This window comes from Haliotis rufescens, unplaced genomic scaffold, assembly GCF_023055435.1.
Source record: "Haliotis rufescens isolate VD_foot unplaced genomic scaffold, xgHalRufe1.0.p SCAF_7, whole genome shotgun sequence".
Classification (NCBI taxonomy): domain Eukaryota; kingdom Metazoa; phylum Mollusca; class Gastropoda; order Lepetellida; family Haliotidae; genus Haliotis; species Haliotis rufescens.
Window position 1 is genome coordinate 5,825,396 of NW_025964361.1, and position 21,747 is coordinate 5,847,142.

General features: G+C 40.0%; 1 protein-coding gene across 4 annotated transcripts in view; it reads right to left on the reverse strand.

The window, feature by feature from the left end:
• Positions 1-21,747, reverse strand: part of LOC124149634 (serine-rich adhesin for platelets-like) — a 230,381-nt gene that overhangs the window by 18,309 nt on the left and 190,325 nt on the right. For all 4 annotated transcript variants that reach the window (XM_046521359.2, XM_046521360.2, XM_046521361.2 and 1 more), the window contains one exon: positions 21,017-21,685. In XM_046521359.2, coding sequence (XP_046377315.2) covers positions 21,017-21,685 — 669 coding nt within the window. The remainder of the gene's footprint in view (positions 1-21,016; positions 21,686-21,747) is intronic.

A 21,747-nucleotide genomic window follows, 5' to 3' on the forward strand; every position in this document is an offset into this window, starting at 1 on the left:
AACACTACACGGAAGGTATTTCCTCATAAACTGTTTTCCTGGGCCAAAATACCTGGCAGACTCTGCAGTTTCTTCACAAAGTCTGCTTTGTGTAAATACAAGATTATGATACACATGGGTTTTATACTACTTGGGTTACCACCACTTCCAGCATAAGGCACATGTGTTTTATACTACTTGGGTTACCACCACTTCCAGCATAAGTCACCAGGGTTTTATACTACTTGGGTTACCACTACTTACAGCATAAGGCACATGTGTTTTATACTACTTGGGTTACCACCAGTTCCAGCATCAGGCACAGGTGTGTTACACTACTTGGAGTACCACTACTCCCAACAGCAGATGGCAGATACTTGTTTGAAGACATGTGATGTTCAAGATACACAATCTGGTGGAAGAAGTGTTTTTCAACAGAGCAGATATCTGGGGCAAGGGATTTGATATGCTCCTGTTGCCATTTATATAAACCAAAATAAACACATTTATTTCCTCACATCAACAAGTCATAGATTCACTACTTTTTACTTACATGACATTTCACAGGTTTCCCTCATAATTTATTCGCAACCCATAAACCCAGCTTATAGTTTGTAGTTTGTGTTTTCATGAAAATATCAGATTTTTAAAACAAAATGTCCACTTTGATTTACCATAAAAAGCAAAAATATCTCTAACAATGTAGCAGTGAGACATGGATAGCAAATATACCACTCAACCATTGCTAGGGATACTAAGAGAGTCCAGGTGAGGATTGTCCTGCTGCAGATCAAATGTGACAGTTGTTACTCAAGTAGTATTTAATAATGGGACTGATCAAGTTTCAGATTCAATATAAAAATAGTTAAAATAATCACAAGTACTCATTTTCATGAGTTGTATTCCAAATTCCATCACAGTGTTAAATATCTATGTATCCCTATTTAACATTGAGTAGCATATAAATGTATTTCCCCTGCCACAAGTTAACGGTGCTGTCTTGATAACAGAGCAGTAATTGCCACATTTTATCAGCTTGTGCGACATTAACTACAGGCATGACCAACTGAATCCATTATCTGATCTGTTTGGACAAACACCTGGGAGCCCTGGTCAACAGGTCAAAGGTCGCAGGCCACTTCTCATTCCATAGACCCACATCAAACAAGGGGCTCCATGAAAGAGGACATAGTTGACCAACACATACATGCCAACGGTCCCCTCAATGACATATAGATTGGGAGGGTGCTCAATTGGTCACACAAGAATGAAGGCGGACAGGCTGACCTATTTCAAAACCATTCAAGAACACCTGTCAGTCTGTACAAAATAAATGCAGAAAAAAGAAACACTTCTAAAAACATAAATGTGAAAGAAAAAACGTGAAAATGTTAAATGAATTTTTCATTTTTCAAATCTTTTTTGAAATTTTTAAGGTACACTATTAAAAATAAAACATCAATATTGATAACCAATCGGATTCATTGTTTTAATGATGACAAGGATTTAAATTTATTCTTTCAACATATCGGTGTACATGCTTGTACGTTTATCAAGCATGTGAGAACCCTGTCTTCATTTTACTACAGCTTATAAAAAAGCACTTTTAGATATTCACTGGTTTAATTAAACCATCTTCATGATCTAAAATACTTTAATAAAGGGTGACAATTTCTTTCCAATAAAACCAAAGTGTCATGTTCTGCAGTGTTTGTGTTTAAAATTAGTTAAGTGTTCACATGTTTGCCCAGAATGTTTTTACTACAAGCAATAAACTGGTTAATTTACTCCGAATCTCCCAAAGCGTGTAGGGCGTCTTGTGCCTTCATGAAACCCAGCTGAGGCATGTTGCACACTGGTGAACCCAACTTCCAGGTCAGATCACAAGCCACATGATGCTGGAAGGGAGATAATCAGGGCTAGATTGTACACCAATGGCAGTAGAGTAGCCTAGTGGTTAAGCGTTGCTTCATCATGCCAAACACCCAGGTTGGATCCCTCACAAGGGTCCAATGTGTGATGCCAATTTCTGGTGTCGTCCTGCCGTGGCGTTGCAACCTACTGATTCCAATAACACCACTTTGGATTCCTTGTTTAAGATTGCACAATGGTTTATAAGAGATATGAATGAGTGTGTGAATAGAGATTTATGCAACAATTATCAATGAACAGTTATGTCCAGACTCCTTGATCTTGCAAGAACACCAGTGGTTATAAGCGGAAACTAATCTCAACAGTTGGTATGATAGCATCCAATTGTTAGCAGGGATGACAGTATATTTGCACTGTTATATCTTGTGATGGAATACATGGGAATCTGAAGGCGAGGGAAAACATAGTGTTCTGGGAGTTGTTTGAACACCCAGGGTTTTGGCGAAGTTTCAAATCGCCTTCAGTAATATTCCAGCACAAGAAAAGGCTTCACATATCGTATGCAAGTGGGGAATGGAACTCGTGTCTTTGGTTTGACAAAGGAATGCCTAACCACTTGGCCACCTGACCTCGCTGGTAGGAGATGCTCTGGTAGTTGACAAGCACGTTCTGGTAGGAAACTAGGCTCATAGTGCTCTGGGAGTTGACAAGCAAGTTCTGGTAGCAGAGCAGAGGACAGTGTTGTGGGTGAATGGACAAACATGTTCTGGTAGCAGAGCAGAGGACAGTGTTGTGGGAATGGACAAGCATGTTCTGACAGGAAACTAGACTCATAGTGCTCTGGTAGTTGACAAGCATGTTCTGGTAGGAGAGCAGAGGACACAGTGTTGTGGGAATGGACAAACATGTTCTGGTAGCAGAGCAGAGGACACTGTTGTGGGAATGGACAAACATGTAAGAAATCTGGTAGGAAACTACGCCAATAGTGCTCTGGCAGTTGACTGACTGACATGTCTGGAACTGGATTGGCAAGAAGCACCGGAAGAATGTATCCACTGGCCTGTAGACAGACAGTCCCTGAATGTAGGATAACTGCAACACATGCCAGGGAGAGCATGGTATTTGTGCTGTAACTGGACACCCACATACAAACTGAATACCATTTACACAATTGAAGACAAATAAATGTGCAAGCACATTCAGGCATCCCTGTGCCAGAGAGCGGGAAGAGTGTCGGTGCACTGTACAGGTGGTACAGGCATGTGCCCAGGAATGCTCCCACAGACTCTCTGCCAGAACAGTGGTCAATTTACTGCATCACTGGCAAGCATGCAGGGTTGGATCCAGGTCACTATGCAGTATATATGCCTAGACGCTGTATAAACACCATGCACTGAGAATACGGCAACTGTTATGATATTTACTAAACAGAGCACCATGAGAACTATGTTTATTTGTTCAGGAGAATGAATCTTCTTCACAGCAAATGTAAGTGTAGAACAGATGGACAGACATACAGATACAAATATCATCAACAAAGATGCACATTGCCAAAGATGTATTTACAAGAACATGTGTAAAAATGTGTCATAATCAAAAACAATTTGCAGATCCCAGACGATTACAGTTTATTTCACTTTGTTTAATGCAACACTCGGCTATGTTCCAGCTATGTGATGGCGGTCTGGAAATATTCGATTCTGGACCAGAAAATCCAGTGGTTGACATCATGAGCATCGATTGAATATTGGGTTCGAACCCATGGCCATAGTTTTGGGCACACCTGAGTGACGTACTCTGCACTGCGATTTCCACAACATCAGATGACCAATGCCCCTTGGACAAAGAAACCATTTACAGGAAAATTTTGTTTTTATAAACACATGCTCAAATAATAATTGCATAGAAGCAAACAATTAAAAATAAATTTCAACTCCCTGAAGAATATCTTTAACATAAGACACACTGCTTAGGATGAGACGGGACTGCCTAATATTCCCCAGAGAAAAAAACATAGAGTTTGATGCATACTGAAGCAGCAGTTCTGTATTTCTCAGTGCATGGATACACGTGTCATGATACTCTGGTAATACCTGTTGGCAGGATCTACACACGCCAATGTTAAACCAGTGCAATGCGATAACACCATGAAGCAATTAGTGTTATTTAATAGCACTTGATTAACATCTTCGGCAATAAAAACACCTGTGAACGAGTTCCAAAGTGCATCATTATTCTAAAATGTAGCCATTCCTATCCAAATTGTATAACTGAGTGTTTCCGCTTTGAAATGCTGTCCTGACAACCTCACCCATCTAAGACCCATTAAGCTGATTGTCTCCCTTGTTTTGACATCCCCCTCTAAACCATTTTATATGGCGGAAACATCACCTGGTCGCACCCGCTGGCATTCTTCTTGCTTATCTTGCAGGAAAACAGGGAACATAGCATCTCACTTTCATCACTGTGAGAAACCTGAGATATATTTCTGTCTGTTTAGCATTTTCGGAACAGAAGAACCAAATTAGACCAGCATAAACCTTTAGCTGGTGGTGATGAGTGCCCTCTGGTGCCGATCTGACATCAGAATCTACACCACACTACACTGGGGGCAGCTTGTGCTGTTATTACTTTGGACTAGCACTGGTATGTGGACTGTCAGCCCAGCATGGGTCATGTTTCAGCATCCTTAATGTCCTATAGGCAATGTTTCTTTGGTCTTTCACATAATGTAACCACCGATCCACACCACCCAGACACCATGACACACAATCAGTCAAGACACACAATCAGTCATGACACACAATCAGTCAAGACACATATTGTAACCACCGATCCACACCATCCGGACACCATGACACACAATCAGTCAAGACACACAATCATTCAAGACACACAATCAGTCATGACACACAATCAGTCAAGACATACAATCAGTCAAGACACACAATCAGTCAAGACACACAATCAGTCAAGACACACAATCAGTCAAGACATACAATCAGTCATGACACACAATCAGTCAAGACATACAATCAGTCAAGACACACAATCAGTCAAGACACACAATCAGTCAAGACATACAATCAGTCATGACACACAATCAGTCAAGACATACAATCAGTCAAGACATACAATCAGTCATGACACACAATCAGTCAAGACATACAATCAGTCAAGACATACAATCAGTCAAGACACACAATCAGTCAAGACACACAATCAGTCAAGGCACACAATCAGTCATGACACACAATCAGTCAAGACACACAATCAGTCAAGACACACATTGTAACCACCGATTCACACCATCCAGACACCATGACGCACAATCAGTCATGACACACAATCAGTCAAGACACACAATCAGTCAAGACACACAATCAGTCAAGACACACAATCAGTCAAGACACATATTGTAACCATGGATCAACACCATCCGGACACCATGACACACAATCAGTCAAGACACACAATCAGTCAAGACACACAATCAGTCAAGACACATATTGTAACCATGGATCAACACTATCCGGACACCATGACACACAATCAGTCAAGACACACAATAAGTCAAGACACACAATCAGTCAAGACACACAATCAGTCAAGACACATATTGTAACCATGGATCAACACCATCCGGACACCATGACACACAATCAGTCAAGACACACAATCAGTCAAGACACACAATCAGTCAAGACACATATTGTAACCATGGATCAACACCATCCGGACACCATGACACACAATCAGTCAAGACACACAATCAGTCAAGACACACAATCAGTCAAGACACACAATCAGTCAAGACACATATTGTAACCATGGATCAACACCATCCGGACACCATGACACACCATCAGTCAAGACACACAATCAGTCAAGACACACAATCAGTCAAGACACACAATCAGTCAAGGCACACAATCAGTCATGACACACAATCAGTCAAGACACACAATCAGTCAAGACACACATTGTAACCACCGATTCACACCATCCAGACACCATGACGCACAATCAGTCATGACACACAATCAGTCAAGACACACAATCAGTCAAGACACACAATCAGTCAAGACACACAATCAGTCAAGACACATATTGTAACCATGGATCAACACCATCCGGACACCATGACACACAATCAGTCAAGACACACAATCAGTCAAGACACACAATCAGTCAAGACACATATTGTAACCATGGATCAACACTATCCGGACACCATGACACACAATCAGTCAAGACACACAATAAGTCAAGACACACAATCAGTCAAGACACACAATCAGTCAAGACACATATTGTAACCATGGATCAACACCATCCGGACACCATGACACACAATCAGTCAAGACACACAATCAGTCAAGACACACAATCAGTCAAGACACATATTGTAACCATGGATCAACACCATCCGGACACCATGACACACAATCAGTCAAGACACACAATCAGTCAAGACACACAATCAGTCAAGACACACAATCAGTCAAGACACATATTGTAACCATGGATCAACACCATCCGGACACCATGACACACAATCAGTCAAGACACACAATCAGTCAAGACACACAATCAGTCAAGACACACAATCAGTCAAGACACACATTGTAACCACCGATTCACACCATCTGGACACCATGACACACAATCAGTCAAGACACACAATCAGTCATGACACACAATCAGTCAAGACACACAATCAGTCAAGACACACAATCAGTCAAGACACACAATCAGTCAAGACACATATTGTAACCATGGATCAACACCATCCGGACACCATGACACACAATCAGTCAAGACACACAATCAGTCAAGACACATATTGTAACCATGGATCAACACCATCCGGACACCATGACACACAATCAGTCAAGACACACAATCAGTCATGACACACAATCAGTCAAGACACACATTGTAACCACCGATTCACACCATCTGGACACCATGACACACAATCAGTCAAGACACACAATCAGTCAAGACACACAATCAGTCAAGACACACATTGTAACGACTCACCCTTTGTCATCTCTTGTAACCAGCATGCAATAAAGGGACATAGAGGTGAGGTGAAATGGGGTTTAACGTCGCGTCCAAGATTATTGCACTTATATAGCGACGTGCATGCACGTGTATGTGTGTGTGTGTGTGTGTGTGTGTGTGTGGCTGCTTGTACTAGTCCGGACTGATGCCAATTTATAGTGCTAGCTCACTGAGATACCATGCCGCAGTTTAACATGAATACCCCACTCAGACAGGATAACAACAAGTACCATCTTTTAATGTCTTTTGGTATGATGCGGCTGGGGATCGAACCCCCGGACCCTCCGCTCTCCGGGCCGACGCTCTACCATTAGACCACGGAGGTGGTTAAAGCGACATAGAAGCCATGGAAGTCCAATCACTTTTTATTTTTTTCAAAATGGTACCAGTTGCTTAGATGCTTCACATTCATGAAACATTCTTCCTTCTCAAAATGACACCAGTAAAAATTGAAAGTAACAGAATCGGAAAGTTTGAAGAGATACCAACATGTCATGTCCTCCATCAACACATTCCACAGATTAACTGAGAATTCAGTTCCAATGTACTGAACCAACTTATACAACTCACTAAAACTAAACCCAGAGATGAAGTCAAAATAACATTAATTCCCCAGACTCCCTGTTTCAAGCTCTGTTGGATACAATCCAGTAAACAGTTTACAATGAAGTAAAAACCTTTGAAAGCGTGTGAATAGCTTTATCTTGATTTCAATCCCAATGATGAAGTAAAGGCATAAGAGGATCTGACAGAAGAACATGTTGGTATCTATATTGCAAAACAATTCTCCATCTAAGTGTCATCACCATCCAGTTAGCAAGAAGATGATAATGCCAAGTAAAAATAACCTTTCAAAACAACAGTTTCCCAGTACCAAGAAGAGCTGGATGAATAGTCAGAGGTATCTGTGCAAACCATGGCTCAACGACCTAAGAAACAGTCTGTCTGTATTATGCCATAGGGAGAAATGTACACAGCTGGGGGATACGAACATTATATCCTTGAATCTGTCTCAGACTGATAAAACAATGGTTGATATGTTATGTTGTCTGACGGGAGGGTTCCAGACCTACATGGGAGGCAGTGACTTGGCCCAACTTGCCTCATGGGCTTGGGAACGAACCACAACTAGGGCACTATGGGATTTATCCAACACATCATATTACTGCTCCTATCATTGTGAGATAACCTAGATTTCACTGTAAGATCAGACGAAAATCAGCTTTTTGTTTTATGGAGTTATTTTTCAGTGTACATTATTTTAATGAATATTATTTTGTAATATCTAAAAATGACTTTTCCCTCCATGTTTATTGGGAAATGTTAAATTAAATCCTACTACCAGTATTGTACAGACGCTGACAAATCATTGACAAGCTGTTTGTCAATATAAAAAGTCCACACCAGAGAATAAAGTCAGATTCCATTGGGCATAAAAGACAAAATAGCGTTGAAAATCATATGAATAGATCGCTGAAAATCAATCATGACACCAGGTGTTCGCAAAAAGGGTAAGCATGTCCTGCTCTGCCGTGTCATTATAATCCAAATATTTGTAGTACTCAGACTTAGGACAAGATAGGCATAATGCATAATATTATGCATGTTGAGACCCAAGTGTGATGTGAGGTGGTGATGTGAAATGGGGTTTAATGTCGCGGTCAAGATTATTGCACTTATATAGCGACGTGCATGCACGTGTATGTGTGTGTGTGTGTGTGTGTGTGTGTGTGGCTGCTTGTACTAGTCCGGACTGATGCTGATTTATAGTGCTAGCTCACTGAGATACCATGCCGCAGTGCATGTTGGTGTGTGGCTGCTTGTACTAATGCAGACTTATATAAAAGCCAGTTTTTAGTGCTTGCACACTGAGATATTATGCCGCAGCTAAACATGAATACCCCATTCAGACACAGCATACTGACTCCGAGCCGACCAGTCCTTGTTTAGCCCCTAAATGCTGAGTGCCTGGAAACAATAAGTACCATCTTTTAATGTCTTTTGGTATGACGGGGCCGGGGATTGAACCTCAGACCTTCCGCTCTCCGGCAGATGCTCTACCACCAGACCACAGAGGCGATTCCATGTGTGAAAGGCAGTGGGTTAGCCTATAATATGTGACTTGACTTCGATGTCCCATATGGTTACACTATGAGAAGCCATTGGCCCTCCCATGGTATGGCTGGGATATTGTTAAAAGCATGTAAAACCGCACTCACCTCACTCACTGATGCGCATAAACAAAACAAATAATTCGTGTTTCATAAACGGTTGTGCGTGGAGGTTACCGTGTTTGAAATGTAGTACCAATGTAACAACCCTGCAAGGAGTTTGCGATGAAGGATAACACCAGAGGTAGCACTACTGTCAGAGGGAAGCTCCACACAACACTATCTCCCATCTTAATTACCCTCTCTTATCCGACATATATCACCTTTCTTTCTCAAGAATAGCATGAACGACCCCAGCTTCAATTACCAAAGAATGTTTGTAGTGCTTCCACATCAATATCTCTTTCAAAGACTGTTTGTCAAGGTGATGGTTAATTACCACAACGAAAACATACCGACTTCCAAAACTGATTGTTCAAATTCTTTCATAAGTTAGATGTTACTGGAAACTGAATTTATCCTTGGGAAAATCATTCCATAACTGTCCTTAAATATAAATAGTAGAAGAACCCTTAAAGTGTTAACTTGTAATATATTCAGTCAGTTACTAAGTCAGTCTAATTTCCAATTCACAGCAGTCTAGGTGTTGAAGAAGTGGTCATTAATGTCAGAAATAATCCAAATCATTGGGATATTATGGGGGAATAATGACACACAGTGGGTAATCATCTAAGAATTATCCACTTGGGAAGCCAATTTGACCACCATCACCATCGTTTGATTGAAAACATTGGTACTGCTGAACTATTTGGCAAAGACACCATATACATAGGGACAAAACACAACAGATATGATCCAATAAACGATGAATGTATATTTCAATTTGGATATGAAATGATATTAGCCTCACTAATCAGATATGACATATTAACACCTATCATATTTTTCAAGCTGCCAGTCCAATCTCCAGCATGCAGTAACAGCAGGAGGCAGAAGCTCCCCATCCCCTCTTGCTCCGTATCGTCCCCTGCAGCCTCCATCCTAGACTCGCACTGGTCTCCAAGATTATTATCATATAATCATTACCTTAAATCATAATTTCTAGATTATGTAAATAATAAGAACAAGTTGTCCCAATAAGAGACTGGAGTCCTTACTGTCCACATATTTAGACTTGCCTATTAGGAGGATAGAATTACGACACATCCACGGTCTTATCTTTCAGTACAGCCTTGGAGCAAGGCTACCTCAGTTCCCAGCAGCTCCAACACATGGCATCGCAAGATAGCTAATTACAACAAGTTACATAAACACAATATGAAAAAGGAGCCGTTTATAGAATTTATACACAATTTATACACTGCATATCAAGTGTGCAGAATTCTTTAAGATAGTGCCTTAAGTGTGTTCTTAGTATTTCAACACTCTCAATGACAGGGACCATATATCAACATACAGAGAAAGAATTCCTACATTTTTTTCAAATAATGAACTGGGTAACACACTATTATTTCAAATAAAAGAGAGTAAGTATGGTTTTACGCCGCTTTTTTAGCAATATCATGGCGGGGGACATCAGAAATGGGCTTCACACATTGTACCCATGTCGGGAATCGAACCCGGGTCTTTGGCGTGACAAGCTAACGCTTTAACCACTAGGCTACCCGACGGCCCCTTTTCAAAAGATAAACTGGGTAACCTAGAACCAATCTGCTACAATATATATCTTCAAACAAATCTGAAATACTTACAGATAATCTTAGGCCATAACAAAATGATTGTACTTGTATTGGTACGTTGTATTGTTATCCTGACTTATATTATATTATCACTTATCTACATAAAACATGTGCAATAAAATATCTTGTATCTAGATCCATCACATACACAGAAGTGATATGGATCTCATTAACATTCCAATCAATGTATCTGATTAAGAGACAAATTATTTTTTAATTTAAACTTTTGTGACTTTGTGTTGGTAGTGCATTTGAGATGGCCCCTGTTAGGTTATCAGTGTACACCCAACCTGTTGCTGCAGAGGTAGGGGTCTGACGGTGATCCCAGCCAGACAGACCAGAAGCATCCTCCATAGAGATATCACATTCATGATGATATACTACGAAAATAACTTCTATCATTCCCTATTTTCCGAGTACCACTGGCATTTCATCAAACGTAAACTGCAGAAAAGTAGACCTTAAAATAATGCCAATTTCTGGGAAAGGGTGAAGGGGCAAATGAAAAAAAATTATATTCTTCAATCAAATAAATTCTATGATTCCATACTTTCTGATTACTGTTGGCATTTCATCAAATGTAAACTGAAGAAAAGTAGGCTGAAAAAATAGAGCCAATTTCTGAGACATCGAGACGCCAAATGGGAAATATACTGATATATATTCACTATCTTTGCATACTCAAAAGTTCACGAAGTGGTATAATAAAGATAGACAAACACTTAGTCAATGAAAACATGTCTTTAAAATATTTTTATTTTTTTCTTTGAAACCTTTCCTCTTCTATGTGGAATCAAGCAAACTAGACTTGTTTAGTTTGATCTAGACTTGCTTAGGCTTTTCGTTAAAAAAAAATACATAAAAATATGAATTCCACAGTCATGGTGCAGTACTATAATAAAGACTCCATTCATGAACGCTGATGCTGTGGTCACCATGGGAATAAGAAGAGCAGGAACCAATGCCAATGGTGCAGCAGAGGTTGACAAGTTTACCAACCATCATTCATAATTCATTATTCAAAGTGGCAGCACCGTGTCAGGTAAACCATGTATATAGGTGAGAGACTCTCAGTTGGGATATGGGGAGACAGATCTAGCCTTTCTCTAGCCAAGAAATAGAGGTACCGTGACTCCAACCTGACAAATCACCAATCAAGAAGATGAGAACTTGCTGTTAACTCGTCAACCAGCCATTGATACTTTCTTCACGTGCCAAATTCATTACTGCCATTTCTTCAATGCCTCTCGAGCCTGAGATTGTTACAGGGAGACAGAAATATATTCATCTGAAGAAGATACGAGGCCGAAATATGTTCAGTGCAATTACTCGTCGTCAGAGACCAAGTAGAACACAAGATGTTTTAACACTGAAATTGTGTGAAGTGATCATAAATGATACAAGGCTTTTCATACAAACTACTAGAAAACGTCCAGTAAAAGATGCGCTACAACTGCTCTTACGTTTCCAACTCCGAGCTGTGCTGTAAACAATCGCAGTAAACACTCCCCAAAATAAGCAACAGGGCCACAGGTGAGGTGAGGTGAAATTGGGTTTAACGTCGCGTCCAAGATTATTGCACTTATATAGTGACGTGCATGCACGTGTATGTGTGTGTGTGGCTGCTTGTACTAGTCCGGACTGATGCCGATTTATAGTGCTAGCTCACTGAGATACCATGCCGCAGTTTAACATGAATACCCTACTCAGACACAGTATACTGACTCCGAGCCGACCAGTCCTTGTTTTAGCCCCTTAATGCCGAGCGCCAGACAGGGTAACAACAAGTACAATCTTTTAACGTCTCTTTGTATGACGCGGCCCAGGATAACAGGACCACAGACACACACATACATGTAGACGAACATCCAGTCTCTGAAATGAATATATCTTACAGAAAAATACAGTCAAATTATCATTAAAAAAATATTTTAAAAGGAGCCCAGAGACTCTTTTCGTGATACTACAGTAATATGGACTTGCCAAACATTATAGACTTGCATGGGCTGTACTGGATATATTTGTTTCAGGGTCTGCATGAAAGACTTACATACTTGTAATGCTTGGTTTAAATGTGACTGCTCAGCTAATTAACTCTAGATCAGATACACACTGATAACTGAAAGACATAACTGTTGAATCTTGTTTACAGAATTCCCAGTATGATCCCCTGATAACACGGCATCTGCCATCTCATAAAGTGGTGAGAAACACAATGCCTCAGACTGCTATAAACATATACACTAGAAATCGGTAGATATAGCGCCGTATCCCACAGCAACTGTGATATGATGGAAGATAGGGATAAAAGAGGGTACTGTTTGAAGCATGGTCACAGATAACGGCATGGCGGAACAGAAGTTGAATGTAATCTGAGACAGTTCTAAGACTGCATGATGGCACTAGATGAGACCCTAAAAAAATATGTTACCTATTTCAGCACATCCCGAAACAGGTTACGTTGTTTAAGGTTTAACAGTTTATTTCACCTTTTTGCTTTAAAAAAGCATATTTGCAGAATGTGAGTAAGAGATTGCTGAGATCACTGATTTTCAGCGACCCAATATATAATTTCATCGCTATTTCGCCTTTTTACGCCAAACAGAATCTGTAAATCCGTAAATCGACTGGTTATTCTCTGGTGTTGCTGTTTTATATTTCAAATGAAGATAATGACTGGTTCACCTAGTATACAGCTTAAAAAAAATTATGCTAGTAGCATAAAATAATGACAATACCAGAATAGTGATAAAAAATATTATGCAACTCAAAACAAAAAAAAGTTCTAGGGTCGGAGGGGCAGGTCTAGACAAGGGTCATTCAGGAAACCAAACATACTTTATATTTTGTCCGCCTGAGTGTGTAGCATGAAGGATGAGACGGCAACACATCCCTCCTACACAGCTGTACAAGGGACAGCTGCAATGCTAGCTAACCCTCACTCAGTAAACCATCACGAAGCGGCTGGTCTTGCATTTATAGTTCTAATTTTTTACGGGTGTTTTTTCTGTTCATAAGGAAAGTAGTTATCCATACCACAAATCCATATAGTTCTTTGACTAACTTTATCCCTGATGGACTCTCTGACCCTGGGTCATACTGCTAATGTAAAATGCCTACTCTGACCTGGTTATGTCCAGGCATAAAGCCGAGATAAAGGATATATATCTGCTGGAGGGAATATTACTGTTAACATGCTGAGAACACTTGATGTAAAATACTACTTAGTGTTGAAATTCACTGGGACATATCTACGTACAAATTAAAATGGTAGTCTGTCCATGCTTACAAGAATTTTGAAATATTTGCCAAAAATGGAGAATTTTAATCCCTTAACACTAAATTTATTATTAAATAGTAATAAAGTTTTTTTCTAAAAGTAGCGCAGGAGGTATTATATTTTGTATAACCTTTTTAAATAACTGTTCAAGGCATCTGTGTACTCATATTGTCTGTCACGGAGGTGGACACTAGAAATCGGCTTCACACATTGTATACATGTCAGGAATCGAACCCGGATCTTCGGCGTGATGACCAAACGCTTTAACCATTCGGATACCCAACCAACCACGCCCCCCCCACCCCCCCATGAAGCATGAACTAGTCAACTAAAATATTTGCACAAATGAAAACTTTCCATATATCCTTTAGGCCAATACTATTGTTTGCGATTAGGTTTTTGTAGGGTTAGTGTGACCACAGGAGGAATTAACTAATATTCTAAACTGTACTTATAGTCTGGGAGTTTAGCCTAGAATATTAGTTACATGTTTTCCCCAACCTGCATCCCCAACCAGCAACTATGGTTTGCCATTAAGTTTTGTAGGGTTAGTGTGACCACAGAATGAATAATATTCTGAACAAAATCTACAGACGAGTCTGCGAGTTTAGTATTGAGTTTAGTTGCATATTCCTGTGGTATGACACATTCTATATAGCATCCTTAACCAACGACTATTGTTTATAATAAAGGATTTTGTAGGGTAAGTATGACACACACTACATAGCAAACCTATTGTTTGCAAAAAAAAGTTTTTGTAGCGTAAGTATGACACATACTGTATACATCCCTACCCAGCTGAACTACCTACACTAGTGGCAACCATGTGGTATGACTCAAGATATCATGCAGCAGCAGCATGAACTGCATCACTGATGGATGCAGCAACATCTGGGACTGCATCTTCTTTAGATATGCCGTAGCATACATAGCACTACCTCCATGTATATGCAGGGGTACATTCCAAGGAAAGACTTTATTTTCTTAGTTGTCTCTGTTTCCCAAGCCCCAATAGGCCAAGATCTACAGTGTCAACACAGGGTGATTAACAGGCCAGTGCTATTCTCGTCCCACCACTGGGGAATCTCCACACTCCCCCAGCCCAGGAACTGGCTGTAGCAATATGACCTCCATGCTTATGCTCTTAATCCACCAAATAAAAACCATTCAGTTTTGAACAGCAACCATGGTCAAATGTCTTTTATTTTGTATGAAGGTCAAACAATCTTTCACATTGCAGGCAATACCTACCTTAAAGTCTTTTAAAGTTTCAAAATGCTTTATGCTCCTTTCATTTTTTTATAGACAACAAACAAACAACAAGCATAAGATTTTATTTTTAACAGTTTGGAAAGGGAGTGATCCAGAAATCAATCAATAATTTTGTAATTATATGCTACTCTTAATAAATCTTTTGCCCAAAATAAAGTATCAATCTTTTTTGGCTAACATCAAGGTTTCAAGATGTTTTATATAGTTTACCATTTACAGTAATTTGGTCTGCAACGCTGAATATCACAATGTTGAATGATGAAAAGTGTGTTTCATAAGATAAAATCATGTTATATGTGAAAATTTCAAATCAATCCATGACATCTTATTGATCCCAAAAAGGCAGTAGAATTGAGTGACCCCATAAGAAATCTATCTGATTTAAGGGGTCAAGCTGAATTGAAGTGTGAGTCAGAGGTCAGTTACGTGTCACCAGCTTGACATACCCTGCCCATGTGACAAGAAAACTTGACAACTCTCACCACCACCTCCACCACCACACAGGAACATGGCCTGACCAGAACCAATAAACCATTCTCCCAGGACAGTATCAGGTGGAGAACCAGCAGTGTCATGTTCTCAACAACCACGCTAAACACAGTACAACACTGTACAACACAGTACAACCAACACAGTACAACACTGTACAACACAGTACAACAAAGGTCATAATGCCAGACTTCCCTGGTGTATACACACATAGTATAGATGCTACTGTTAGATAAATTGATATACACCAACATTCATCTCTCCTTTAACATTGTTTGTTTCTTATGCCGCACTCAGCAATATTCCAACCATATGACGGCGGTCTGGAAATAATCGAGTCTGGACGGGGTTTTGAGTGTGGGATAACGGGTAGGTGGTGTCCAGATTTTAATTTCTCAATGGTTTATTTTATTCTGGTGGAGAAATGATGAAATAGTTTCAAGGGACATGGGTTTGGGGTTAGACTAACATTTAGTCTCTGAAATCTTCAATATCCTTCTTGACCCTAAAAATATATAAAAATTCCCTATGCTAATGGAATAGAGCTAGCTTGAGCTGGCTAGACTTGCTTTTGTATGCGTTTCTAGATTATTATTTTTTTCATAAAATAAATACATTCCACGGTCATGGTGCAGGACTAGTTTGGGGTTTGAGGTGCCGGTGGGGGAAGGAGAAAAAAACCTCCATGACCTCTTCTTGATCTACCTATTAATATTCTTTAAAAAAATAATAATCAAGTATCATAACACGACATAGATATATGCTCTTCTTTGAAGTCTTTTCCAAATTTCATATTTCTTTCTTTACCTAATATCAGTTTTCTTTCCCAGACAGTTCTCACCGATTCACTATGATGCACACACAGTTTTGTAGCATACTTCCATGTATGTCATAGTTAACGACTGCCACATCATATTACTGAAACTGACACTGGCACAGGCTGCTGTAGTGTAAATAGGACACGACCGAGAGCCACAGTGATCAATCTACATGATTGATTCTACAACTAATGTATGAACTTACAAACAATTGTCAATGGGAGCCTTTATGTTTGACCAGACTCAGCTGTTACCCCAAAACTGAGAACAATATCATTGTGGACATTGTTCATTAACAGATTATAAATCAATAGAATATTTCATTTTCCATTTAAGGTACCTGTATTCAAGACGGTCAGACAGGGTGATTCTAGAGAGTGTATGTGATGAAATCTCAGCTCCATGCAACCAAATATTGTTCACAATTATAAATGTACACATTACAACGACAAGGCTTATTATTTTTATTCACCATGGCTACGATCTGCACCCTTTAATCAAACACATGAAATAAAATGGCTTATAGCTCAGATGCTCTAGTTATGACTACAAATGAAGTTGTGATATTGCTTGGCAGTCAGAATGTCCAAAGATTTGTGACACTGATAAAATTAAGATGGTGTCAAAATTCAAAAATCTTTATAAATCTTCATTAACCAATCCAGTAACCCTTAAGGGAAACAGTACAACATCCATTACAATGATAAATGTTGACCTACTTTCTTACAAAAAATGTCAATGAATCACGATAATTTCTTTTCAATGAATCATGATTTGCAAATGTATTTAAATCTCCATTTCAAACTTTACACCTTTGGTATTTGAATTCCAAAAACCCACAGCAAACATCCACAGTAATATACATTGGGTCCCAAGACCTACACACAACTGCAGTGCACCTGCTTATACCTGATAAGACCTGCTGTTTTGTACGAGGTTATGAAACAGTGAGAAGATAACTTACTTGAGCCCCCATCGCTGGAAAGCATACATCACCATTGGTTCTGTATGCAAATGGGAGAAATAGAATTGTCGGTCATAGGCAACAGCTCATCTACATCTCCTTCAAAGAAACTAAACTATATCCATATTCCTCATCTTCTCGAAACTGTTCTCTGTCGCCATCAAGACATTTCACTCCTTGCTAATCCCATGATATTCCCTGACAGGTAACAAGCCTGCGTCTGCTCCCCAAACGAAAGGAGAGAAACTGTCTTCCAGAAGTTCTCGAACTCTCAGGCAAGGTCTGTGACAGGCGTGAGCACTGGTCGGAGTAGTCGAGTAACTGATACCGCTGCTAGTCCTGCTTGCAAGTCAACTACTACGAGTGACATCCATATTACTGCATCAGAGACAGAGGGAGCAGGCCAACATGCTACCTGGGAGAGGCCATCAGGTGCATAGGGGAGGCAGGTAAGCAGCCCGCTCCAATTACATATTCCGAAATTGATACCCAGTTGCTAAAAGATATTTCTTTTTTCCAAAAGCTAATAATCATTTCGATGACTAATATGTGTTGGCGTGTACGTGAAAGGACCGATGCACTTTTTAAAGTTTACCCACAGCTGGCACCCAACACCCCTTCAAACAAACGTGAGAAAAGAAAGTGTTTGCTTTCCTGCTTGTATCAGAAGGGGAGGTTGAGATAGACTTTCCAATTACTCTGACAAACTGACAAACTTGTGAATGTTGTCACAGGCCAATCAGGCATCTACTTGGCCTGGCTGGATGCCCCCTGCACCACGACATGTTGGAGGTGAGTTGGGTGATGTACTGGAATCTAAATAAAGATTATGATAGTATCTTGGATGTAGTTCTAGTGAGAGCAGCTGGTTAAAGCAATGGTTGTGTTGTGTTTACACAGCCAATGAATCAACATCAGCAGCCAGCCGACACACACCCCATCCTGCTCACGATATTGCCCTTGACTACATGCTCAATATTTCCTTATTACATCTCACACACGGCCCCTCCCAACTCAACATCAACTCTCCCTATCTCTCACATGCCGCCACAACAGGGCTTGCTGTTCACTTACAATCACATAGATAATGTTACACTTGCAGCAAGCCAACAGAAGTTGCTTCCCTTGACACAGTGTTTGTAGTTCTTTCAGTAGTTATGTCCTAGACTAACCTCTCATCTCTAAGATGAACATACCTTACAGAAAAAACAGTTGTTAAATTATCTCAATAAAAATAGAATAAAAAGGAGCTCAGAGACTCTCTTCATTTTCTAGTATCTGAAATGAACATGTCTTACAGAAAAAAAACAGTTGTTAAAATATCTCAATAAAAATAGAATAAAAAGGAGTCTGAGACTCTCTTCATTTTCAGACGATACTGATACAACAAGGAGATAATAAGCAGGGTGAAACAAGGACTTACACAATGACTTATTAACCTACAAGGGCAAACTTATCGGGGTTCGTAAAAATCATATGTGCCCTAGGGTCATATCACGTCACGACACAACAGTGTATTGTTTCCGTCATCCGGACGTCATTCAAATCTTATTGTGATGTGAGGTCTGAATGATGTCACACTAGAAACAACGTCATAGCTGAGGATTGTTGATGTCATTCAACAAATTGTGGTTCTACTGCTGTTGCGACCTGCTGTCCTTATAGGTAAACACTAAAATTTGTCTGTGTGTGTAGACATCTTCTCCAGTAATGAAAAGAAAATTATATATTTAGACACTCGCGTCGTAAACATAGTATGACATGAAGACTGATATAATATCCCCTATATAAAATGAGCTTCCTTTTTCAAATCATTTCCCGAGAGGAATAATGTTTACCTGTACTGAGCTTCTGCAAGGGACAGAACAAATTATTCAACAAAGAGCATTCAGTTTTATATATGTATTTATGTATCTAAGCAAATGCATCATGTAAACTAATTTTGTTTCAGTGAATAAACCTACATTATAAGATATCCATTCTTGGTTACATTTCTAAACTTAGGAATGAATGACTAAATTAAAAGTAATATCAGAGAGGTCAACGTTCACATATCAACCAATCAAATTCTAAGCGTCATGACATTGTTTTGTGTTACCATGCCACGACAGATTAACTATAGTAACATGTAAGGATCAGGTGGTCCTTAACTTTCTTTTAGTGGTATATATCAAGACGACACCATTATGATGGCACAGATTAAAGTCGTTGCACGTTCATTCCCTTTCATCACTGAATCAGGTTCATTTAGATGTCATCTAACTCAGGTGTAAATATATATAATACATACCATTAAACAGAATTTCATGGCAAATAGCAGAGGAATGTCACTGACATTTGATGCCATCTGATTGACCTAACATACGGGGGTTCTCAGAAAAGAAGAATAATTATCCATGATTGCTAAAAATTAAGTTCTGATAGTCAACTCAAAACAATGACATGAAATAAACTATTAATGATATGGGTGCTGTTGTACAAAACAACCTTAGCACTACGACAGTCATAAGTCTATGTTAAGGTATGGGAGTCACCTTAGCACTACGACAGTCATAAGTCTATGTTAAGGTATGGGAGTCACCTTAGCACTAGGACAGTCATAAGTCTATGTTAAGGTATGGGAGTCACCTTAGCACTACGACAGTCATAAGTCTATGTTAAGGTATGGGAGTCACCTTAGCACTACGACAGTCATAAGTCTATGTTAAAGTATGGGAGTTAGGATCACCTTAGCACTAGGACAGTCATAAGTCCATGTTAAGGTATGGGAGTCACCTTAGTGCAAAGATCAGTTTGTACAACGGCACCATGATGTGCTAATTTTTACAAACACTTGAGTGCATTTCAGGCCAGAGATGTTTACCACTCTGTTGATACCATGAGCACTCCTGTGGCTGACAAACCAAGGATAAATGAGGGTAAATAGGGGTAAATGAGGGTAAACAGGGGTAAATAAGGTTACATATGGGTAAATGAGGGTAAATGGGGGTAAATGAGGGTAAATGGTGGTAACTGAAGGTAAATGGGGGTAAATGGTGGAAATGGGGGTAAATGAGGGTAGATTGGGGTAAATGGGGGTAAATGAGGGTAAATGGGGGTAAATCATGGATTCCAACCCATGACAAGCATACATTCTGCAGCCAAGGGATGGTACCTATAGCCAACACCATTGGACCGATTTGCCCTCTGTCCTTTGAGTACCAACTGATTCATAGTTGACTGTACAAAGTACATTATTTGGTGTATATTTACTTGTACAATGGTATGATAATTATCTATACCCAAAATGCACTGTTTTGTTTTTAAGAAGTTTTAATGTTTGTAAAAACGACATCAAATGGCGGTGTACTTGTACGTCAAACGGTGAACAGCACCAACACATAAACCATTGTTCACTGGTTGATGAAGCTAAATTGACTTACCTATCATGGTTTTCTTCCTCCTCTTCTTTGCTAAGGAGATCTGGAGGAGGGGGAGGTAACTCTTCTCCATCGGAAGGGATCTCTGAGTCTGAAATTTTTGGTGGCGATGGTGGTGGTATGTCTGACAGAGTCCTCTCACGGCTGTTCTTGGATGTTGTCACGGCAACCTGCTGGGCAGGGGCGGAGTTTTCCTTGTTGCTTTCCTCAACCAAGTTCCTGATGTCAATCATAGACTGCTCCTTCGAGGGCGATGTTGCTTCCTGGGCAATCAAGGGGTCGCGTTTTATTGTTGTTGGGTAGTTGATTGTTGTTTTTGTATACTGAATTGTCATTGGCTGAGCTGACATCCTTCGTCTTGATTCCATTCGCAATCTCTCAATGTATGCATCTTCTCGTGGAGAACTTTCAAACTGTCGTTTCAAGTCGCCAAAGTCCCTCTTTGATCGGTCGATGCTGTCATCCTCTTTCTGGGAGTGATCCTGATCCACAGCTGCAGTGCGTTTACTGAGCACGCGGCCTTCGGAGTGCCGTCTGTAGTTTCTAGGTGGCAAGGCGGGTGGCTGCTCAACTGGGCTCGGTGACCGTGGCGGCGGGGGAGGAGGTGGTCGGCGAGCAGAGAACAGATTCTGATATGTTGGTGATGCAGTGAGGCCGGAGTCCATGCTTGCACTGAAACACAGAAAAACAATCATCAATGAATGGCATCATTTGTCTGCCTGGTACATTGACAT